The sequence below is a fragment of the Perkinsus marinus genome (genome assembly GCF_000006405.1).
Source record: "Perkinsus marinus ATCC 50983 genomic scaffold scf_1104296967704, whole genome shotgun sequence".
In the NCBI taxonomy this organism is placed as follows: domain Eukaryota; phylum Perkinsozoa; order Perkinsida; family Perkinsidae; genus Perkinsus; species Perkinsus marinus.
The window spans coordinates 45,657-69,348 of NW_003203465.1; the positions used below are offsets into that span (position 1 = coordinate 45,657).

General features: G+C 49.9%; 6 protein-coding genes across 6 annotated transcripts; 5 read left to right on the top strand and 1 right to left on the bottom strand.

Annotated features, from left to right (window-relative positions):
• Nucleotides 1-169: 169 nt before the first annotated feature.
• On the bottom strand, nucleotides 170-8,068 carry Pmar_PMAR027530 (hypothetical protein; the record flags this gene model as incomplete). Its single annotated transcript, XM_002768637.1, has 35 exons — nucleotides 170-296; nucleotides 346-444; nucleotides 486-702; nucleotides 917-963; nucleotides 1,026-1,097; nucleotides 1,217-1,285; nucleotides 1,699-1,759; nucleotides 2,369-2,518; nucleotides 2,840-3,064; nucleotides 3,108-3,314; nucleotides 3,357-3,470; nucleotides 3,518-3,559; nucleotides 3,591-3,713; nucleotides 3,758-3,796; nucleotides 3,837-3,906; nucleotides 4,044-4,123; nucleotides 4,279-4,422; nucleotides 4,845-4,916; nucleotides 4,962-5,039; nucleotides 5,091-5,135; nucleotides 5,183-5,248; nucleotides 5,395-5,478; nucleotides 5,794-5,871; nucleotides 5,917-6,039; nucleotides 6,071-6,160; nucleotides 6,303-6,422; nucleotides 6,821-6,866; nucleotides 6,918-7,144; nucleotides 7,188-7,259; nucleotides 7,429-7,476; nucleotides 7,522-7,611; nucleotides 7,662-7,733; nucleotides 7,784-7,864; nucleotides 7,913-7,960; nucleotides 8,008-8,068. The coding sequence occupies 35 exons, from the start codon at nucleotides 8,066-8,068 to the stop codon at nucleotides 170-172; spliced, it is 3,387 nt and encodes a 1,128-aa protein (XP_002768683.1).
• Nucleotides 8,069-8,725: 657 nt separating this feature from the next.
• Nucleotides 8,726-9,623, top strand: Pmar_PMAR027531 (hypothetical protein; the record flags this gene model as incomplete). Its single annotated transcript, XM_002768638.1, has 5 exons — nucleotides 8,726-8,920; nucleotides 8,968-9,061; nucleotides 9,106-9,195; nucleotides 9,242-9,368; nucleotides 9,416-9,623. 5 exons carry the CDS (start codon nucleotides 8,726-8,728, stop codon nucleotides 9,615-9,617), a joined length of 708 nt encoding a protein of 235 aa, XP_002768684.1. The 3' UTR covers nucleotides 9,618-9,623.
• A 965-nt stretch (nucleotides 9,624-10,588) lies between these two features.
• On the top strand, nucleotides 10,589-11,815 carry Pmar_PMAR027532 (Nucleotide pyrophosphatase/phosphodiesterase, putative; the record flags this gene model as incomplete). The annotated part of the gene is made up of 1 exon (XM_002768639.1): nucleotides 10,589-11,815. One exon carries the CDS (start codon nucleotides 10,589-10,591, stop codon nucleotides 11,813-11,815), a length of 1,227 nt encoding a protein of 408 aa, XP_002768685.1.
• A 4,137-nt stretch (nucleotides 11,816-15,952) lies between these two features.
• Pmar_PMAR027533 (hypothetical protein) lies at nucleotides 15,953-16,502 on the top strand (the record flags this gene model as incomplete). The annotated part of the gene is made up of 4 exons (XM_002768640.1): nucleotides 15,953-15,992; nucleotides 16,035-16,195; nucleotides 16,239-16,354; nucleotides 16,406-16,502. 4 exons carry the CDS (start codon nucleotides 15,953-15,955, stop codon nucleotides 16,500-16,502), a joined length of 414 nt encoding a protein of 137 aa, XP_002768686.1.
• A 3,258-nt stretch (nucleotides 16,503-19,760) lies between these two features.
• Pmar_PMAR027534 (conserved hypothetical protein) lies at nucleotides 19,761-21,357 on the top strand (the record flags this gene model as incomplete). The annotated part of the gene is made up of 1 exon (XM_002768641.1): nucleotides 19,761-21,357. One exon carries the CDS (start codon nucleotides 19,761-19,763, stop codon nucleotides 21,291-21,293), a length of 1,533 nt encoding a protein of 510 aa, XP_002768687.1. The 3' UTR covers nucleotides 21,294-21,357.
• Nucleotides 21,358-22,677: 1,320 nt separating this feature from the next.
• Nucleotides 22,678-23,453, top strand: Pmar_PMAR027535 (hypothetical protein; the record flags this gene model as incomplete). Its single annotated transcript, XM_002768642.1, has 3 exons — nucleotides 22,678-22,812; nucleotides 22,857-22,973; nucleotides 23,178-23,453. 3 exons carry the CDS (start codon nucleotides 22,678-22,680, stop codon nucleotides 23,451-23,453), a joined length of 528 nt encoding a protein of 175 aa, XP_002768688.1.
• Between the last annotated feature and the right edge of the window lie 239 nt (nucleotides 23,454-23,692).

Sequence of the window (23,692 nt, forward strand, 5' to 3'; positions counted from 1 at the left end):
GTGGAGGGGGAGGGATATGCACAAGATCAACAACATGTGTTGGTGATGACAATATGGAAATTTTGGGAGGTTCTTGCTCACTTCTTCCAGAATCCGTATGTTAACTTCTAAGAGTGAGAAAAACTCCCGAGCTCAGGTGAGGATAGCGAACATCTTTTCCGACACATCATTAGGTACTATCCACACACCCCTCACCGATTCTGTTGGCCTCGAGGTTGAGATGAGTCAGCTTACACGCCTCAGACTGGATGTAGACTGACAATGCCTGTAACCCCTTCCATCCGATGAGATTGCATCTATGGCAGGTCGAAGGCAGATTTAACCATATGGGTCACGAGTACCCACCTCAGATCAAGAACGGCGATCTCATTGTTGGGGTTGCTCACAAGTGCATCGCTGAGAATCTTCAATGTATCGTCTTTGATCAGCATCTTACCTAGATGCCTGCAAACCACCTTACATGTCATTGCAAGAATAGGACCTACAGCTCCTTTAGACTGGTGTTATAGGCGAGCATACGTCCGATGTGCTCATAGATGAGCTCGGAGTTGTGATGCTTGTGCAGTCGAGGGTTGGAGATATCGAGGTTTTCGAGCTTCGCCGCTGGGTAGTCGGCTTTGTTCGGATGGCCAATTGCGTTTATAATAGCATGCACCGCGTCGAAGTCGAGGTCGCAAGAGTCCACAAATACTGACTTCATTCCTGCCACACAAGTGGAAATCGATTATCACGTCATGTATAATTCTAATCTGTTCCCCCTCGGCTCTGCAGAAGTCGTGATAGAAGACTACAACTACCGATGCAAGGCGAGAGGCGATATCTCCGGACACTGCATGGAAATGTTCTATAGCAAATCACTCACTCTCTAATCATCACATATAAACTCAGAGGAGTCGCATGATGATGCCATTGATACCTGTGCTGTTATTCCCATCCACATGTTCGCCCTCACGACAAAGCCAACTAAGGGTATTAGTCGTAACACATTAAGGACGACTACGCTGAGGTCATTGTATTCAACATACTTTGCTATCTCTATCCCAGCCTTAGTCCCAATCTGGTTATTGCTAAAGTCGAGCTCTTCCATCATAGATAATCTGATAGTTCGTTGGAGCCGACTTCGAGCGTGTGGGAGCATACCGTGCCGCATTCAAGATGGTCGATACACCTTCGGCCGAGATCGAACAGCCTCGGAGTTTAACACTCTTGGTCTCACCTGCTCAGTAGAGCAGTATCGGTCTGCTGTTTGAGTGGTTCAATACCCGTGATAAGGGATCCCAGAGCTCTACACCCCCCATCTCCAATAGGGTTATAGGACAAATCCACACCCTCTACGCTAACATTGGTGAGTAGCAATGCTTTGCAGAGGACATCACAGTGGGCCGCCGTCACTTTCTTTTCATGCGAACGCCCCTCCCCTGAGTCGAAAGAGACTTTAACAAGGTGGAGGTAACTACTCGTAATAGTTCATCATACAGGTACCGTAGGCTAGGCGACAACAAAGACTAGCTGTGGTGGCTGGTCATCCGAGGCTAACCTCTGAGTGAACATGATATCTTATTGCCACTCGGACAGTTATGAACAGTTTCCAAAAACTCTTCAACGTATTCGAGTTTTTTCAGACCGGCATCGTCACACAGTTGAGCATATCTGAGTATATGTTAACGTTTTGATAAAAGTAGTGTATTCTATGATGACATAGCTCTAGGGTCCGCTGTCGCTAGTGATGGTTTGCTCACACGCTCGGTCCCTGTCGTATCTGAGTTCAAGGGTACTCGCATGGCCCACATATCGGCAAGTGGACTAGAGGACGGTCTCGATATCTTACGAGAGATTACCGTTATCGATTCTAGTGACAATAGTAGGCATCTGGTCATCAGCCGGTGTGACTCCACCCGAACACTCTATCTTCTCTGTAGCACTCATTTATTAAAGACCACTGTGAGTTGGGTTCGTGGATTCGACGCTTTACTGGATTTCCTGTAGTCTACAGTAGATAACTAAACTATAGTCGCTGTCCACTCCTCAAAGATTTCGGGAGTATTCCGACTAGCACAATCACCATACTGTGAGCGTAGACCTCATGTAGCGAACTACATCACGAAAACGTTGTCTTTATTGAGAGCCTTCCAAACAACTCCAGTGGAAACATGACAGCTTTTCTCCACAGTTTCAGATGACCTCATCCCATGACGTTCTCAACTCGACAAGAACAGTATCATATCAACACGCTAGATAACATGGCATAGCAGCTAACACTCTAAAGCCGTGATAAGGAGTAGTGAAGTCTTCTTCGCATCCCTCCACCATTCAAACCTACAACACATCAACAAATCATCACTACTCCACAGACCAGTAGAAAGCCTACCCGTATTCGTCAGCGAGCCATCCTCCTTAGGCTTCAAGGACACATCAGTAGCATTAGGAACTGCATCAATAGAGGAAGCACTTCCCAAGAGCTGCTGGTGTGCTAGTGACGGTCCATTGGGGAGGTCGTTGACAGTCTTTGCACGCCAGCCTGAGTGGGGGGGGGAGGAGAGAGTCAAGTAGATATGATGTCAAGTCGTGGTTGTGCTAAGTATGCACACGCAGCATCTCCCTAACTGTAATGTAGGACGTAATAAGCAATATTTCCATCCAAGTGATAGAACTGTTACCATCACTATGGTAGTACTGTTATCAAGTCTATATTGGCTCTCTGCATAAAATCTACATATACCCACAGACTCAGGTGGCAACGATGATACTCAGAGACCGATAGATCACGCTGGAGTCGATACCGTTGATAACATCATTGCGGCCAATACCACTCCATCCCGAAATTCCCCTCCAAGCTCACCTCCCGAGGCCGAATCCTTCTCCTCCCCATTGACCATGACAGTAGTCTCGTTATGTTGGGTTCTCAGCGCGTCATTCAAATAGGATCCGCCCTCCTCGATACGGCCTGCTTGTTTCTGAGAGTGAGTGCCACCCACAATATTGAGGTCATCAAGCCTTTGGGCTTTCGACTTCGACGTGAGGTCTTTACCCCCATCGATCAACTTCACCACCCGGACTCTCCAGCCTGACCAAACATGCTCTACCACAGCGAAGAAATACCCTCCTACCTCCTGGAGTAGTAGACCCAGGACTGCGGCCACTACTCGATTGACCTTTATATTTCACCGTAGACTCCGTATGCTTCGACTCAGTGTTGTTAAGGAAAGACCCTCCCTCCTCAATAGTCCCGGCGCCCTGCTGCGTAGTAGTGTCACCACCCAGGAGCACATTCCTCAACGATCCACCGTCCCCACCGAAACTCAGTGGTCCATCATCTGAGCTCAACTGTATCGATTCAGCAACATCCACCTACCCACCTCCAGGTTTAGCCTCCACAACACCATCATGTTCGCGAAAGTTCAAAGGCCGGGGCGTTGGGGGGCGAGCAACCTCTCCAATTTCCTCCTTAGTATCAACAACCTCTGTAGGCTCTAAACCACATACAGCATGACCACAACACCAGAGACCAACGACCTACCATGCGACTTCACCTCCCCCACATCCTCCTCGAACATCGTACCTGAAAAATTCCATAGTCCCCCTAGGCCTACCCGCGTCACCACCACACTCACCAGGCTTCGACTCCGGACGGCGTGATCTGGAGTTGGTAGTGTTACTCGAGGTTCTTCGATCCTCCCTAAACTCCTGACCTCCCTCTTCAATTCGACTACGACCTGAGAGCACCCATCCAGTCTTCTCGTATACCTCCAACACCGACCTTGTGTCACACGCGTGTCACCACCCAGCGTAACCCCACCTAAAAAACAACATCTCCGTAAAAAACCTACTCCCACTACTCACCATCGTCAGGGTCCACTTCCCCACTGTCCTCTCCAAACCGAACCCGTGGTCCGCTATCCACAGGAACTACAGATCCAAATCTCGTCATACAGTACCCCAGGTCCACTACTTTCCATATCCTCAACCTCCCCGGCCGACTCCCCAAAATTCACCCCCACTGTGCTAGTCGTGGTAGTGGTAGTAGTACTGACTGTCGTCATTACCACCGACTCAGAGGCAGCAACTCTCTCAGCCTCGCCCTCCTCGTTCCCAAAGAGAAGAGGAGCTGTAGTTGGCTCGGGTGCTGACATCCATGCATTCACGAGCATCGACCCAACAAGCCTACATGGAGTGGTTACAGCGCCGAACTCCTCACCACCAAAGTCGACCCCAACTGGCGTCGTAGTACTCGATGCTAAGACAAGGCTCATAAGGAACAGTTTCCACAGCTCGACTCACTGAGAGGGGCAGTACTGGTTGATGATGATGGTGCCCTAGTGGTTGTTGTGATTGCTGTGTTAGTCGACACCGACTCCGCTACATGCTCAGCCTCCCCCTCCTCCACACCAAATGCAAGAAGACCCCGACCCGTATTAGTAGGAGCTGATGGAGTCACGATGTGGCCAAAAGATGGTATGAATAATTCCTTGTGGGAACTCACATGATTTAGTCACCGTACCAGCCGACTCTCCAAAATCGACACCAACCGATGAGGTTGTTGTTGTTGATGATAGCGTTGCTAACACAGACCGATATGCATCCACAACCAGGCACAGCCCAGCAAATACTTACGACGTGGTGTAGGAGTACTCATCTCGGTACTCTCCGGCTCCTCTGAAAAAAGCCCAACCAGTCAGTAACCAGTACAAATGGATTTCCGTCAACCACGATGAATACAGTTCCCCATAAACTCCTAGTCTCCATAGCGATATTTAGTGACAATCTGTAATTCCACTACTACTACTACTACTACACCCAGTACTCCATCACTGTACTCTTCATCACTACGCCCCGCCCCCTCCTACTCTCTCCTTCCCTCATATCAAAGTTCAAACTGGCAGGACTACTAGCCGGCTCAGTCGGTGCAGGAGTCGTTGCTAAGGACAGCCACTTATCCCTCCGTAAAACACTTCCGAACTCACTCGAGGTAGACCCCGGTCGTTTGATAGTCTCCCCACTCTCCGCAACTTCACTGTCCCCACCCAGCCTCTCCGAGTGACCTGATGATGCCATAAACCATCCAACCTCACAGATCAGCACCCCACACATACCCGAGCCTTTGCCACTGTCTCCACCTACTTCCACCACAGCCTCCTCTAAAATACAATAACATCACCTCCTCCTCCCCTCCCCCCGTGCTCACCTTTCTTCACAGCCTCCCCATCCTCCTCCTGGAACTGCAGGAGCCTATTGGGCTCCTTTATCGGTCCTGATAGCACCACCGTAGCTGCCCTACACCATACCATAACGCACCTTCAACCTCCCCGTCGTACTCCCCAAAGATGACCCCTTTCGTTGTCGTACTCAGTGTAGTCGTAGTCAATACACTACTAGTCTTCGTAGTAGTACTACTACTCGACCGCTCCTCCATCTGACTGGACTCAGCCACCTCCTCAGCGGTCCCCTCCTCCGAATCAAAAGCAAGGCTATTCGTTGGAGCTAAACAACAACAGCCCGTCCCCACGTAGCAGTATTGATGAAATATATCTTCGCTTTCCTCAGCTGCTGAGCTCAAGAGTTTCCTCACTAACTCTAGGAGTTCACTTACAAATTCGGGTAGACCGCCGAAACCAGGGAAATTTTTCCAATGTTCTCAGACGTGGTTACCCATGTGCACATTTTTCCAAGTATATGATCCCAAACTCACCGATGGGGAAATCCCAAACTATACGACTGATACTGACGAGTGATACGCTCAGATGTAGCATGTCACTCGTTAATTAACAGTTTGAATTGAATTGATCCCAGACTCACCAGCAGTCGTGGTCACTTCTCCCTTATGCTCCGCAAAGGTCACTAGCCTAGCCCCCGGCTCCGTAGTAGTCGTAGTAGCTGCCCGAGAGTATTATGCAACTCCTTCGTGAGTAACTCTACTACTTGTTGTAGTATTCTCGAGAGCCCTTGCTGTACTGGGCGTAGGTATGTGACTAGACTCCTCCTCAATTACCTTCTCAGCCTCGCCTTCCTCTACCCCAAAGCTCAACATCCGCGACCCGTCATCTGATAGCAACTCCACTACACTAAGATTCACCGCCCGGCTCACTCCTCGGCCCAACATGCCCGTCATCCTCGCCGAACTCCAGGAGGCCAGACGTGGTACTAGCAGGAGTTGGTCGTGGCTCTAACATCGCACAATTTCGTGGCGCAGTGACGATTCTTCAACCCACGTGTTGCCGTTGTAGTAGTGGTAACCTCCCCCTGCACATCCCCCGTAGTTGCTATAGCAACAGCCACATGAATAATACACCACACCTACACCCCACCTCCAAACACCAACTGATTCTCCTCGACAACCCCCGCTTCCTCCTCTGAGAATTCCGCCTTGACCGCTGTACTATTGCTGTTGATAGGGATCTCCTCGATGTCTCCATCCCCTTCCTCCTCTACACAAGACCAGTGTTGGAGTAGGAATATATGTCCGCTCTCCTCAGCTGCTGAGCTCAGGAGTTTCCTATACAGTGTTGGAGTAGGAATATATGTAATCGCTTTCCTCAGCTGCTGAGCTCAGGAGTTTCCTATACAGTGTTGGAGTAGGAATATATGTAATCGCTTTCCTCAGCTGCTGAGCTCAGGAGTTTCCTATACAGTGTTGGAGTAGGAATATATGTCCGCTCCCCTCAACTGAGCTCAGGAGTTTCCTCACTAATTATACGAGTTTATACACGATTCCTGGCAGAAATGTCCAGAAACTTCCGAGAATTTCCTAAAACTTTCCTCAGAAATTTCATGTTGTCCCCAACACATGTAGTTGAACATGTGCATATTTTCCCCTCCACCTCACCAGCAATTCCTCGATCCTGCTTATCCTCACCAAGCGTCTTCTTTTCCTAAACCACCATCATCACTACATCCATCCCTACAAAACCATCTACACCTACAAAGAGGTAAACTAGGAAGCATTTCAACGCCCTCCTATCGCTGAAGCGGAACTCCACTATGTTGCCATCCTTGGTAATCGCCGTGAGAAGGAGGTCAGTAGGAGCCGGGCCGACGTAGAGTGTGCTCAGGAGTATATCAAGCTTGTACGGGGCGAGGGGATCCTCGGTATTCATGGAAATGGGCGCACCCGTTTCACTGTTATATACACGAACGCTCTTGGGGGAACCTTACCGACGACAGTACTTCGGATGGAATCACACTGGTCCTACTGTGACAAGCTGGTCTATTGACACCAGTAGTGCTGTTATCGGCAAGTACCACTGCTTGGGCTACCTCCTCACCTGAGGATGGAGCACTCATAACGACGATGAAGGATTCTCTTCAACGGACTCGAATGCTCCTCAATATCGCCTTCCTCCTCTTCAAAGTTCACTCCGCTCGGTGCCGCTGAAGTAGTGGCTGATTGACACAGACAGCAATCCGTAGATGCGCAGTCGAATTAGATCTCACTCGAAGTAGAACTCGTATCCACCTCGATCGACTCATGCTCACTTTGGCCTGCCACGAGTGATGATAGCCGTACTGAGCTCGGCGGATACTCACTTGAACTCTCTTCCTTAGTGCCCTCCTCGCTACCAAAGCTCAACACCATGGAGTTCCTCACCGGTGCTCTAGTCGTTGTAGTCGTCGAAACTGAAAAAATTGCCGCAAGCGAGCGGACCTTGAAATTCGCCTCGACCTACTTGGTGTTGTAACAGCTCCTCCTTCCTCATCGAAGAGCAATCCAACACTAGCAACAGTGGTAGTCGTTGGGACTGAGGAAACGTGGCTCCCAACCAAGCTAGAGTGTCGATATTGAACCCACTTGGTGTTGTGACAGCTCCACCTTCCTCATCGAAGAGCAACCCGACTGTAGTTGTTGTTGTAGTGGTAGTAGTGGAAGGGGCTGAAGGGCATAACAGTATGGTACCACTAGGGGTGGTTCATGGCTGACCTGCATGCTGCTGTTGTGCCAAGGTGTTGTACTGCACACTCGAAGAGCCTGTAGAGAACAATTTTACGACGCGTGACGGATGTGTTCTCCCTTACTTCTTCGATCAACCTCGCCAGTCTCTGTGCCAAAGCTGAGACTCTTTCTAGCGTAGCTCATTGATGCTACTAGAGATAGTTTTATTATCGTTCTGATGCATAGGGTCGAACCCATGCTGTTCAAGGGAACAAAAAAAGGGGCCTAAAAGGACTATATCATTCACTGTCATTGACAAACGAAATTCAATCAACTGTGAGTAGCTGAATCACAATCCCTAGTAGACCGATGCGTCCACAAGGCTATTTGCAGGCCTCGGAAAGAATCAAAGCAATTATTGTTCGTAGAGGTAGTGCAAAACACCATGCTGAACCAATTGAAATTTGACGGGGATTTTGAAGAAAGACTCCATAAGGAGCTCCCACTATTCATGAGGTCCAAGGGTTACAGGATTGGCATCCACCCCGCTTGTGCTCCCACGATGGTTCCTTTTCTCAGATGATTTCTGTGCGCAGTCGCAGCGCTCGAACGGTCGCAGGTGTCGACGTGCGAGACAGACGGTTCGTTGGGTCGACTTTCACGAGAGAGTTGAATAGCGATAGATCTATACAGGAGAAACATCAGAAAGGCACTCAGAACATGACTGAAGCCATCATTAGTTCCGCAACAACTATAAAGTGCGCTGTTAGAATGTGTTGAGGAGTGGTAAGAAAGAGCAAGAACGCAAGAATTTCTATCACTTCTGACCAAACGAATCGTCTATACGATGGCGTGGTTATTATGACAGTACTCACTAAAGTACAACGGGACACTTTCATTAAGTTCAAAGAGCGGTTTCCGACTCGAGGGCTGCCTCTGGCGAAGCGAATGTATCCCGAGGAGTTCGCTGACGTCACTAGTCACGACTGGAGTCGGCTTGTACATGAATTAGGGTATAGCCGAAGTGGTGACAAGCGAGCAAAGATCACTTCCAGGGTGAGCCGAATACTTCAGTCGAGGGTTCAGTACATTAGTTTGCTTAGGATAGCTCTAGAACGAGGCGTAACACTCAAGAGGCGTCTGATGAACGCACCCCGACGAGCATTGCTAGCGATGAACGGCGTCAAAGTGCCACAAGTGAGTTCAATGGCCATATGGAAGCACGGAATCAGTTGTCTCAGGCGAGCCGGGACCGCTATCTGATGGAGCTCGTGACAGCCAGGGTTCGAGTAACAATATTGAGGACGCTGGCAACCCTTCCACTGCTCAACGTGAGCTGGGTCTCGTCAGACGGGAGGCTAGGCGTCCTTTGTGTAGCAGCAACTCCCTACATGAAGTTCCTAACAACACGGCATCGGGAGCTCAGAGAACAAGGTGTATTGAAGCTTATCACACCGCGAGAAATCACCGCCACTATTCTTTGCGAATGGGGAGCAATGACCGAGTAGGATGCGCCTACGAGGATTCTTGGAAGGCCCCCTCTTCACTTAGGGAGCAGCGGACGTCATATGAGGCTCCTCCCACCACTGCGATTAAAGCAGAAGCACTTGCTGAGTCTGCTGTGGATGACGATGATTGTGCAGAAGCGGAGGTGGTGTTTGTTGAAGGCGGCTCGCGGGAGGGTGGTGGCAACCCAGTGGTCTCGACAGCTGATTATATCATTCCAGCACAACTATGCTCTGATGAAGACTAGTACATTAAAGCTCCTAACAGCCCTTGTGTAGAGTGTTACGACAGGTCTCGGTGGGGTCTTCTTTTGGTGATGATTGTCCTTCTGTCACTTCCTCTGTGGATGATGATCGTCAGCTGCTGGGGAGGAGTCCGATTGGATGATAATCAGCAGGGGCAGGCCGATTCCATCCTTGATACCATCGATTATTTCCCAGCCCGGGGCAACTATGCCACTCTAAGATATGCCCCCATACAATCAATTCCCTCGCCCGGGGCAACTATGCCACCCCAAGATATGCCTCAATACAATCAATTCCCTCGCCCGGGGCAACTATGCCACCCCAAGATATGCCTCAATACTATAATAGAAACCATAGATCGCGTCTGATGCACACAGGGTTTGTTGTTCAATAAGCTAACCCTCAGAGTCAGGAGGGTTCCTTCATTGGGAACATCTCTGGTGGGAGACTGCGTTTGATCTCACCTATGGGACAACTGTAAGAGAAGAAACTTTCGAATGCTTCCTTCACTACGTCGATGAATCCGAATTGGTATCGATTTAGCAGAGAGTCGATCCAACTCTGCCCCGTTGATAACCATGTTTTATGCGCTCATAGATGCTGACCTTCCTCATATGGCTGCTCCGTCCTTCTCCAGTATCGACATCAGTGGCGGAATACTCTCTTCCACCTTGTGGTGCGCATTGTACTATTAGCGTCAATCCTACCGTCCTCGCTAGGAGCGGAGACCCACTGCATTTGGACTGGTCGTCCCCAACCTCTACCAACGATTCGGATTGGATAGGCTTCTTCGCTCCACCCTTCCGTTCTACACGAATCACGACTACGTTATGCGGTTCAAACCACACTTGATCGGCGCCTCAGAACACACGCTGTCTCTGACGAACATCAGTCCTCATTCTATGATATCCGCTACATTTCTGGTGCTACTGGCGACTGCCTCTGTCGGGCCGAGGAGAGAGTGACGTTCCGTATGAGACATCTTGAGCCCACTCAAGGCCACGTCAGCATGGATACTGTCACCGGTGCTCTCAAGGTCCATTGGGTTAGTGGGGATCCGAGCCCGGGGATCGTCGAGTACAAGGCTGCTGGCGATTCCGAATGGTCTGTGAGGCATGCCTCTGTTACAACCTACGACTATGAGGATATGTGTAATCGGGATGGGGATCCGAAGATTTACTACGATCCTGGCTTCTTCTATACAGCGGATTTACCAGCATCATTAGAAGGGGAAATTCGTGTTCGCTTTGGTGGCATTCATCATCGCTCGGAAATCTTCACAGTCACCGCCCCCGTTCCCCCGAGCTCCGATGAGCCCCACAGTGTCGCTCTTTTTGGCGACATGGGGGTTCAGGGCTACTATCGAGGGCCTGATGCAGTAGATGTTCCTAGCGGAAGTTGGGATACCTACTGGGTAGTCGATCATATGCGGTCCAATACAAGGTTGAGGATGGCAGTGCACATTGGTGATGTGTCCTATGCTATGGGGTATGCCCGTGTATGGGACTTGTTTGGTACTGCCCTTGAAGGGGTGGCGATGAGGATGCCCTATATGGTAAGTATTGGTAATCACGAGTTTGACTATACTAGTGGAGGCTGGCATCCTTCTTGGGGCAACTTTGGTTCGGACTCTGGTGGGGAGTGTGGTGTCCCGACTAAACACAGATATCAGTTCCCATATTGGTATTACTCCTTCTCATTTGGTCTCGTTCATTATGTCATGCTTTCTTCTGAGCATGACTGGACTGAAGGCAGCGAGCAATGGGAGTGGCTCGATGAACAGCTGGCCAGCGTCGATAGACTTGTAACTCCCTGGCTCGTCGTGACCGCCCACCGTCCCATGTTGGTATCGGCTTATGATCCACCCCAACGAGCTGTCGAGGAGCACATGTATCCTGCCTTGGGACCTCTACTCAAGGAGCACCAGGTGGATCTGTTCGTTGCAGGACATTGGCATTACTATGAGAGGACACATCCTGTTGATGGCACGGTTCATGTTCTCGCTGGAAGTGCCGGTGCTGAAGTGGTGGCTGAGAGATACGACAATCTGTCTCGTACGGCTGCCATATGGCCCTTCGTTCGTGGCTATGTCGAGCTGAAGGTCACACGTGAAGCATTGGAAGGGACTTTCTATGGGATTAACGACACCATGACGAATAGACATCTGACCGAGTTCGACCATTTTATAATTTTCAAGTAGGTCGAATTATTCACAAAACAGCGTAGAGCTTCTAGGAGTTCTTCACTGACTCGGGGCAGGACTTGCTCTGGTATTCTCAAGTACAATTATAGTATTTTCCCAATCGTTTGTTGTCATTCAACCGAAAAAGCGTTTACCAGTCATTGGTACTCGATACTCATAAGCAGTTCACTTGATTCTGATAAGGAGTACTTTTGATGGGCTTTTTCTCATATGGTCTTTCCGAAATATCCGATTCTATTTCACTCACGTGTTGTGTCATCTGGCTCGTGATCTGAGCTCGCCAAACGATAAGATGATAGTGATTAAGCTGGAATACAATATCAACATGCTGAGTGCTCTATGCTACTCAGCAGCTCCACTCCTACGAGACCAGAGAGTGAACCAGAGGCTCTGGTCAACTCTGGGCCAGAGTTGCTCTGAAATTTCATGTAACTACTACATTCGATGCACTAACAATTGCATATCACTATCGATTCGAGCGTGCCTGGGTGCGGCCCTCCGTGGAAGATTGAACTGCAGTATCGGTTGATGCCAGTATAGACTGCGGCCCCTTTGACCGAGCCTGAGGATGACTGCCAGTCGGAGCCTTTCCGTTTATTACTTTCGAGATTCGTCACTCCAGAGCCACAAGTACTCACTCGAGACATGATGAAAATCAATTGACTAGTCTCTTCAGAGAGGTTCCCCATTTGATACATATACAAGGCTCAGTAGCCGACGCATCAGCTGCTGGTCAGAATGTCGCTATCGTAACCACGAATGAGAGGTAGAGTACAATGAACAGTACCAGGCGACGCCTAGTAGACGTCATCAATAGCGCTAAACTACTATTCATAAGTACGTTTAGCTGCTGAGTCTCAGACTGTTCACTTGGCGTCCCTCTAAAGTGTTGGCAACCGAAGAGGAGCCGAACGAGAGTTTGCCGGAGGAAATCCACTGGGCAGAAGTCGGCATGTTCCGACACAGCGCCGTAGATGAATTTCGTTCAGCTGCTCATCAGCGATGGCAATGCGACCTATAATGACTTGGACAAATATTTCGCTGAACATGATGCTCACACACCCTTCACGTACATTGCCGAGAACCCGCGACTCGTATGCAGTATCTCATTCGCGACCGATTCGTCAATACCTTCATAGGAGCCGGTACAGCAGCCAAGTGTTGCTATTGGTACCAAGGGCGCCTGGGCAGTTTCCACAGAGCTCCAAGACGGGTGCAGTGAATATGGGTAGGGTTCAGCCATCACAGTCAGAATTACAGATGCCAGAACAGCTATATTTTAGAACTATGGTCACCCTGAGCCTCGATGGGATCCTCGCAGGGGCCAAGGTCTCGAATGCATGGATGTCCCGTCGAGTGCGGACGGTGGTTTTTGGTCTGGAACACGCACTCTTGCTAACGAGCAACGGAGCTCTCTTTGCATGTGGCTCAAATGACAAGGGACAACTGAATCCATTCTCTACCAGCAGAAGAGAGCGATTTTCAATGTGCAGAGTAGCCATGAAGTTGAGCACACATCAGTGTAAGAACCTTGCAGGTTACCCTCCCTGCTGAAGCGGATACAGCGATACTTATAGCCGCACACGGTCACAGAAGTGGCTGCGTGTGCGTCCCGGGGGACCGCCTGTTCGAATGGGGTGCCGGTATTGGGTCAAAGGTACATCATCTGATCTATACATCTGGCGGAGCTACTTGTCGACTCCAGATGCGTGAAGTAGATGTCTTGGGGCGGGATGGTGTTTGCATAATACAATATGAGCTGAATGATACCCACTCATTGGCCCTCGTCGAGACCGAGGGATCCACAACGGAGTAATTGCCGCGCGGAGCTTATAATTTAGGATATTCCCAGGGTCTTATCGTGGACGGCCACTCGGAATGTCCTCGACAAAGACCGCGAGCAGGAAGGCGAAGCTCATAATGATGAAGGTGGGAGTCGCAAAAGAATCGAGCATGAATCAGAATGTGATTGCCATTGAGTCTGCACCAGCATCCACTTAGCATGAAAACGTTAATGCGACCTCAAGTTTGTTTCTACACTTCGATGTAGTAGTTGCTCAGATAATGACGATACCCGTTACCCAAGAATGGTCACGCTCCCGGTATCTACCGCAGTTGTGCATCTATCTTGCGGCCCATCATACTCAGTGAGGCTGCCCGATGTCTAGAGAGCCCCGAACCTCTGGTACGCGATCAGGTCTTCGTGACTGCCACTGGAGAAGTCTATACGCGTAGCCTCCACACAGCGTCTTCAGTGGTACACCTGGGTGTTGACGACATCCATGCCTGGATTCGGGTGGGCAAAACTGTCAGCGGCCTAGGCTTGCGTGGATCAGCCGCAAGATACCGTATTTTGGTGGTCGCTATCGACGAGCCGTGAAGAGTCACTGTGGTGATGGCTTCACCATCGTCCTCGCCGAGATGGGTGGCCATTCTGAGATCAGCGGACGCAGGGATGCCTTACGCGGCGATAGATCTGTAGAGTGCTTCGTGCTGCACTCTAACATTGATGTGCATTCAGAAGCTGTATGCCATCTTGAAGATAAATAAGCGCATGCAGAAACCGAGGCCTAAGCAAATATCCCCCCGTGAAGATCCACCCGTTACCCGTATGAGGAGTGGGTCGCCGAGGAGACCAGAAACTGCTGGCGCTCGCTTCCTGGCCGACGCATACGGGTTTGGTGGTCACGGTTACCTGGTAGCAGTTCTACTGTGATGTTTTCGGTGTAATTTGGTTCCTTGTGAAACAAGGTGGACCTTCCAGTGACAGCGCCGCGGCCTCACACAAGCGAGGCTCGGTCGCGGGGTCATCCTGACTCCCAGCCTCAGGGAACAGTGGATGAGCTTCTATCAACTACCGCTAGTTTCCGACCCCAGTCTGGATATCATCGTAACTCCAAGCCGCGGGCTAAATCAGCGCGTTGGAGACCAGAAAGCGCAGCCACAGTTATCAGTGCTCGTATGCACAGAAACGCAACCTTCGACCAGTGCTGCTACTCTAGGCACGTCTACCGCAAGGAGCCCGTATGCTCTCGGGGAGCTGTTCAGAAAGGCGGCTGCTGCTAGGAGGCCGATGTCAGCCGAAGGACGGGGGTTCACCTTCAGCCGATGTCAGACACCACGTGGTAGGTGAGTCACGCTGCCCGCCGGGCTTCTCTCTCATTTTTGAGGTATACCCCCGACGCTCGTCACTGCCTTTGTTCGGCAGCCTGACCAGGCCAGGCCAGTGACGGCAGAAAGAGGTCACACTTTCCCTACTACTCCGAGGTGAGACCCTCCTGGCTCATGAGGTCTGTTATGGTTCACATTATATTATAGGTGGAGCAAGCCAGATGACTATCGATGTCAAACAATGCTCCCGAAAATTAGATTGTCCCAAGCGGGTCGTAAAGAATTTTTAGCCTCAAGAGGCTCCGATGGTCGAGTACTTTCCACAGCAGAGGCCAGAGAGCAGAGTCGCATCGCTAGAGAAGAGCGCATAAAACAGAAGACTGAGCGCTTGGAAGCCGATGCCCGCGCTAGAGTGCTGTCACAGAGACGAGAACAGTGGCTCTCAGCTTGCGCTGCAATATGCTTCTCACAAAGGCTCATCAGACAAGTGCTCTGGTATCGGAAACGTTGGTTGTACGTGCTGATCGTCGTGAGAATACAACGATACTTGCGACGATTACGAGTTCACTGAGTGAACTTCACTCGGCCTTGAGACGCATCTCTCCGGTGACCAAGATTGTTCTGGTGACATGTCTACGGCGATACCTCTATTGGGTACGCAAGCGTTTGCACCAACGTTCATCTAGAGTGGTGGCTGCTTTTCTTCGCGAGGCGGCGCGTCTGACAGTCTTCACGCGCCACACGATAGAGTACTTGGTGTGTGTACGGAGGATCCAGGCCTGGTACCGTAGAGTGATGTGCCGCAATACGTTGAACTTTGCTTTTGAACATCGACGATTGAGAGCGCGGCTGCAGGCAAAGTTCCAAGGGAAGACTACTACTATCGGCAGAATGCTGTACAAGTATGATGCTTTAGAGGATAGTATCCAGTCGGAATTCGCGCGGGAGCTCTTGCTACGGCTGAGAGAGCGTCGATTGACGAGGTGGAAGGAGCTACGCTGTGCCTGTCGGCTCACGAGATCGATGAAGGTATCTGATGAGGCGTTCATGTTCCTCGGCCAGGGTAGGGCCACAATTTGAATGTGATCATTGGGCCCGTTGTCAGGCCGTCCCTATGAGGATGGCAGGAGAGGAGTTCTAACGCCGAGCCGTTGGGCAGCTGTTGCGTCCCACGGCTGGTCAACAGCAGACGATGCAACTTTGAAGGAATGGAAGCAGGTGGTCAGAGCTCTCGTCGGTCGGGTCCTCAATGACACACCTCTCCTTGTGAGTGCGGCTAGGCCTGCTGTGGACACTCTACCTCTCTCAGAGGAGGTCCATGGGAAAGAACCCCAGGGACATTGCCAAGCCATGGGTAGACAAGGCAATCTCTAAGCATTGGGATGCCATCATGCCAACGTTCGTGAATGTTGAGAAAGTGGGAAGGTGAGAGAACCATAAACAAGTGTCTTTATTATCCATGGCTCGCTCGTTCAGTGCGATGTCTAAGCTGGAATACGATGAACGCATGGCGCAGATCGAAAGGGAAATCGAGCATGTCGCCCACCATTATAGGATGCATGTCGCCAGGTAACTACCGTGCCCAAGTCTCGACATATTAATCGTGTTGTGTTGGCAAGTCGTCAATCCTTCGCATGAGAACCGACAAGTGAGGCGGAGCAAAGAAAATCTCATAACTCGGGCCGCGATTTTCGAGTTGAAATGTGGATTTGTATTACTGTTGGCGAGCTCGGGTGTGAAGTTCTTGCAGAGGCGTCGTCAAGGATATGCACACAAACTATTAATACGTCGGTCGAATGTAACTTCAGATTCTACTAAAAACGTTCCACTTGTCTACAGCGTATTCTTTATCAAGGCACTCACTTCTTGACTACGACCTCCGGGGGTTACTCTTGTTGGTTGTGGACATTCTGAATCGATTCCTGAATGCCCTATCAGTTGTGTCGATGATTCCGTGTCAATAATATAATACGTTATTCTAACACAAGCCTTATTTGATCTATTAAATATATCATCCGCCATCAGTCATTTGTTCAGGTCTGTGCGCGTTTCCGAATTATATTGATATTCATCATCACACAAGAACTCGGCACGATGTGACACGACATGCCCCGTAATGATATCATGTGTTTACCTCCATGGTGGGTATAGGTTGAAGTTTGGACGTACCTTATATACTCCAGAGTGACGGCCTCCCGACACATGGCTGATGCTCACTTTTTTCTTTTTTCTCTTGTTGCTATCTTCTGAGTTCGAGTTGACTATCTGGAAGTCATCAGAATCACCCCTCACACCTTGGTAGTTGGGATAAGGCTTATTTAACTCTACTCCATCGTCGTATCTGCGACCATCAAAATACGCCAAATTGAGACGTTCATAGGGTCACCGAGGGGAGTTTGCCGGTTTGCTACTGGAAGCTCGGTTTAGTAGTATCTACGCACGAATTGTGTAGGTGGGCGAGAGACTATCGGGAAGTCACTTCCTTTTCGATCCGTTGTAATATCAATCGCAAATCGTAGAAGGTTTCCCGAGGTCCACTCCTAGAGGCATCGCCCTGAAGTATTCAACAAGTCTGCATTCTCTTCAAAGCGACCGCTCACTCTGGCAAGATTGGCCGCACACACTCGCTGTTCACGTGCGACTACGGGATCCGTCTCGGTTAGATAGCGCACAAGGAGAGGATGAATATCGCCATGCAGCAATGCTTTCTTAGTGTATCGACCTTTGTATTGTTCTGACACAACTTTAATCACGAGTTGTATACCACAACACGACGATATACCCCTCGGTGAGCTCTTGTGGCCGTAAGCCACGGCTCTTCTGTTATTCCTCCCCGAGAGAGCGCCGCCTGTCATACATTTCAGAGCAGTCTGAGTTCCGCTCCATTTGCCGACCTTTTTGATGAGCGTCCGAGTATAGGGCAGTGAGGAAATTGTCCAGTTGATCGATGGTGTTATCCAGTTCGGCTTCTATTGACAAGCTTTCCGCTTTCCAACGGTGCTTCATGTAATAGTCCAGAAAAGGATCAGGTGTAGAGTTCTAATGCAACAACACTGCAGATTGAACCTTGCGAGGGTTTGGTCACCGGATCTGATGGAGCGCAATCAAGTTGTGAATCGCTTGTAGATTCTGAAGGGTCATCGACCTCTGACAAAAAATCATCCGATTCGTCGTTAATGAGGATGCCGGGGAGGTCGTCCAGAGCCGGCAGTTTCGTATAATGCCCATCCATCAATTTCTTGAGTTCCGCACCTGAGAGATGACAGCACCTCGGAGACCGATAAAATATCATTCGAATAGTGTAGTTGGTAGGAACTATCGCTAAACATGCGGGAGGTTCCGGGTTCAACTCTCGGGGTGAATTAATTTTACTCGCACTCTGTCGTCAACATACTTCCTTACCTTGAATGATAGTCCCCAAGAGAGGCTTCTCTGGACCACCTCCACCAACTTTGTGACTCCTCGCCCGGATATGCAGCAACCTCCTGCTGACTTTATTCTCTTCTTCGTCCACAGGTGGACCGGGAGGGACGAAGTATACCATCCTTTGCAACCGAGCCTATAAACTATACATGCCTCGTCATGTAGTGTCTACCCTATAACTAGCGTGGTGGTATTTGCTCTCCCCACTGATGTTAATACAATCGAACTCTGCGGTAAAGAGTACGCACAGTTACTGTATCACGAGTTGTATACATGTGATCTAACGAGAGTTTTCTTTTCACTTCGTGGGAAGGCTGTCAGAGGTTATTGTACATTGAAACGATACCCGAACATCGCCGATCTATGAAAGTAATGAAGAAATTTTTTCGGGCAGCTGGGCGGTCGCGATATCTTCGACTTTACGTACATTCGTCAATTAATGGGATTTTGCGTACTGCCAGCTGAGTTTCTCTATGTAGGTATGGGTCATTTAGTGTGCATTAAAGAGCTCTTCGGCTGCTGAAGACGCTCGACGTATTCGATGATGAAGTCTCACAAGGGGAGCATGTCCAGCTGGTGCTTGACACAGAGATTGGTAGTAAGGGCAAGACCTTCGGAAAGGGTATATCCCTATAATGCCGCTTGGTCTCGATCGCTGACTATTAGCGAGTCAACTAAAGTGCCTTCGATTGAGGCAGTTCGAGTACTCTCTAGAAGAGAACTGTCTGCATGAGTGTATACTACCAGCAAACTGGGTTTAGGAGAAACGCTTACCGAAGTAGTCTTATTGACTAGTTATGTTGGAAGTAGTGGTAGTAGTAGATATGGAGGAGAGCCGGCTAGTACTTACCCTTATACGTTGGATCGATTTCAGTCTGAGGCCGTGTCCTGTCTGGAGCGTGGTGAATCAGTAAGGTTCGCTGTGGTGGGAAAATATGCACATGGTCAACTACACGTGTTGGTGACGATATGAAAACTCGCAAGAAATTTTGGGAAATTCTCGTTGGATTATAACGCTTGAGGAGATGATGGTCGAGAGCGGGACCAAGGTGCGGAGGGAATCGTCTGCAGTGCTAGTTTGTGAGCGATGCATATGGGCAGAACTGTTGGAAGATATCAGTTGAGATAAAGCGTGATGGTAACTTATACACGACTTGGGGTGGAAAACTAACAAGAATTTTCCGAAATTCTCAGGGATTTTTTCATTGCATTTGACACGCGTAGTTGATCATGTGCATAATTTCCCACACAGTATACGTGGACAGATACTTGTGAAAAAACTGAGTACTCGATTTGGGGCACTTCGACGTTTGTGATCCCTTCGGAGCTCGTTGTTCTTCTATTACTATGTCTATGTCGTGTTGGTCAGTTGTTGTTCACACGGTGGGGGTAGGGTTAATATCACTCTATGGCAGCGCATAAGAATCGTACTGGTGACAGTGAAGGCCGCTATACGAATCTCGAGACTACTGCAGGAGCTGTCCCGACTGGTGATGTTGTTCCTGATGAGGCCTCAAGAGGAAGGTGTTTTGGCTTGAGGCTGGTCATGGCTACACTACCAGTGGGGTTCTCGGAGGCTTTGGCTGTCCTTTTCTTCACTCAAGCATTGGTGACAGCTGAGGTCAGCAACGGTCTCATAGGCTATGCGTGGTTGGTGTCACCACTGGCGGCGATTCTGGTCCAACCCTGTGCTGCTGTTTGGAGCGATAGAGCTACATGGAGTCGCTTTGGGGGCCGACGAAAGCCGTTCCTGCTGATGGGCTACTTCTTTGCAGTGCTCGCATCTGCAGTGTTAAGTCTAGGGTCTGAACTCCCTGGGAATCCCACCGTGTATGTAGCCATCGGATTTGCTCTTCTTTTCATCAGTACCAACCTGCATCTAGTCATGCTCAGAGCCCTCGTCACTGACACGGTTCCACGCAAGGCCATGGGAGTCTACTTCTCCCTGCAAACGTTGTTCTACGTCTTCGGAGCGGCCCTCACATATGCTGGATCGTACGTGTTGGACTATGAAGGGTCTTGGTGGATGGACGCGCTTCGTAGTGAAAGTTGCAGTAGTAGTGTATGCCTCCACCTGAGGAGTATGGCGGTCATCGCTGGCTGTCTGCAGTTCGTGATGGCTCATTCGGTGTTGATGTTACCCGAAGTGCTTACAGGAGTACCGCCAGAGCAACGCAGTAAATGCTGTCTCTGTTTCAAGTGGATCGCTGATTTTTTCTGTGACTTGAAAGATTTACTTCTCCACTCTACATCTACTGGTTTGATATTCCTGGCATCGATCGGAGGCTTCATGGGAGTTGCCGCTCTGATGATACATGGCATCCAACTACTGGTCATAGACGGGTTGCCCCCCGAGATGCCCATACCCGAAAGGTATGCAACAGCTTCATATGGTCTGTATGGTTCGATGATCCTAGGTGTGGTTACTGCGATGGTCCTGCCGATGATCGAACGTCTAGGGCTGGACCTAGCACTGTGTTGGGTTGTATCCTTCCTTATTTTCGCTGGTCTATTGGTGAGCTCGTTGGCACTACCCAGAGTAGCTGAGCACAAGGGGTTTGGTGTTGCGTGGATGGTGCTCACTCTAGGGCCTATGTATGCTACGTTGCTTACCATTCCTTTGACACTTCTTGCCCGTACTGGTACGGCATCGGCTGCCTTGAGGATGTCCATGTTGTCGGTCTCACAAGCAGTAGCTCAAATAATTGTCTCTGTCACTGGTGGTATATGGTTCGCTGTATCCTCTCAAAAAGCCGCGATCTTCGTAGGGTGTGGTATCGCGTCTGCAGTATCTGCCTTATTGGCTCTGGCTGTCTATGGTGCCATTAAGAGCGGTAGAGCTGAGTATTATGACGGTCTCGATGAAGAGGAGTTAGCACCGGTGACTGGCGGCGTACCGGAAATGACAGTGGTCCCACCAAGGGTTATTGGTAGAGTTTAACCTGAGTAGAGACTGGTTGCTGCCATGGTCATATTATTATTAGTTTTTGATGGTATCGTCACCAAAGCATCAACAACTTTTCTATTCTCTCGATGGTGTTGAGCTACAAGTTGTAAGCCTTTCTTGAGGCTACTGGTATCGATGCAATACGACACAGTACAGGAAACCCTCGAGTACCTCCAAACCGAACGCACCCGTTTGCGACATGAATCTTATTCAAGACTAGGACGATGAAATACGGCTTGACCAACTCAGGCGTATTATCACTCAGTGTGCCATCATTGTAACTAATGAGGCAAAGTCGCGGTAGATCAGAATTGCCACGCATGAGGTTTCAGTTTCCGCCAGTGTCCGACACTCCACTTACAGTGTTGCACGCTTACTCAACGAGGAATGGTACTACGACTTCTGCGAGAAAATTGCCTTAGTAAAGTTGGAGTATATGAGAGTCGGTATTAGGCGTAGAACCAGCGAAAGAGGTAAGGCAGGGTTGCTTGTGTCCAATATGGACAGGAACCGCCTTAATGGTGATCAAAGACGACAAGTGGGAAGCTTCCAACCGCCGTTGGGAGGCTGATGCGTTCACGAGAAAGGGAGTGTATTCGCGCCAATGCTTCCATCACGCTCGAATTCCCCTCTCCCTCCCCTCTGCGTCTGTCACTGCTCCAACGTGGGAGCTGTCTGCCCTGTGTTCTACTGAGGGCTATTATGGAGGGCCACGCATCTTCTGTGTACACACAATGAACTACGTCTTCGATCTTATTGGGAGGCATATCTTGTGCAATCCCGAGGTAGAGCGTGATGGATACGAAACTGGTCACTTTTCAGCCTAAGTTGATGGCATAGACGACGACGAAGAGGAAGAGGAAGAACGAGTTGTCGTCCTCTGGCTGGGGGCCTACCCCAAACGAGCCCTGTCCAGAGGCAGGAGCTACCCTATGGTGATTGTAGAATATCCAGGGTCGGAGGTCAGATTATTGCAAACGCTTCTGAGACGTGTAAAATCTGATAAGTCGAAACCGTATGATGATTATCGACATGGAAGAGAATTTTAGTGACGACAATGGATGGGCCCTACCAATCAACAAGATGCTCATTGCAAAGACAAGTCCCTTCCCTTGGTCGTTAGTAACGACAAAGTAGCGACTCGTTACAATTACTGCTATCTCTTAGCAGCTCGGTGGTATCATTAACTAGGTCAAATGGGTGAGACCATAGGGCAGCTCGATAGGTCCTGACCTTCGTTGAATGGCTGTCTAGAATTAATTCCTCGGATCGAGAGGCTGACCAAAGCTGCTGTCAGGCAGTGTGGAAGGGAGGCCAATATATAGCCATGCCGGATCCTTTTCCCGATGGTCTCGTTGCGTACAGCCAGCGGGCCGCGATGGACCTTCTACGGCGTGACCTCAATACTATCAGCAGTACCTGGCAAGAGCAGTTCGATGCGGCCTTCAAGGCGTTAGAGGTGACCAACAAGGATATTGCAGTTGTGAAGAAGGCGCGGAACAAGTTGGTGGATGTGAGTGTGGAATCCCCTCGGCTTTTGAAGAAGTCGTGACTCAGAGTGTGAGACAGGAGCTAGCCTCTCTGTTGGGTATGAGTAGAGAGATCAAGATGCTGCGAGACGAGCGACACGAGGTAGCTGCTAGCATAGGCAAACTGGTGGAACAACTCAAGACAGTAGAGCCGGTTGAGTTTCTCCCTCGGGGAGGCAATGCATGGCAGGAACTCGCTGATGTACGTGAACACCTCCGTGAACACCTCCGTGAACACCTCCGTGAACACTGTAAGGACTGCGAGGAAGAGGGGAGAGAGTCGCGCTAGATGGGGGGGCTTTTGGAGTGCACCGCTTCTTGTGTGGTATCTTTGTGGGCTTTCTGTCAGGTTGAAGGTGTGAGCAACGATGCGGCTCCGATCGAAGGCGGAGCGGTATCGCCATTCAAGGTGCTACAAATGCAGCAGCCTGAGCGTGGTAACTTCCCTTGTGGTACCGGAAGGCATGCTTGCCGCGACAGGTATACAGTCCCAGTTGGACCAGAACACGCCGATGACCCGCCGGACCAACCCGAATACGCCACCAGGATCAGCTCAGCTCCATGGATCCTCACGGGCTCGATAGGCCTCATCTGCCAAGCCATTGACTTCAGTCGTTTCAGGTGACACAACAGGGTTGTATACCGCTTGTGCAGGCAGTTGTTGGTTTCCTAGTTACACTATAGCTGCATCTGGCAGCAGTAGCATTGACCTCAACTCCTTTGATGGCAACGAGAGGGTAACTCGTCCAATATCTGCGTCGTGTTGATGGTCTCTGCCAGGCAAAGCTCGTCTCGATGAATCATTACCCAGCTGACGTCGTGTCCTCACGGTACAGTTCAGCTCGAGTGGTTACTCCTACACAC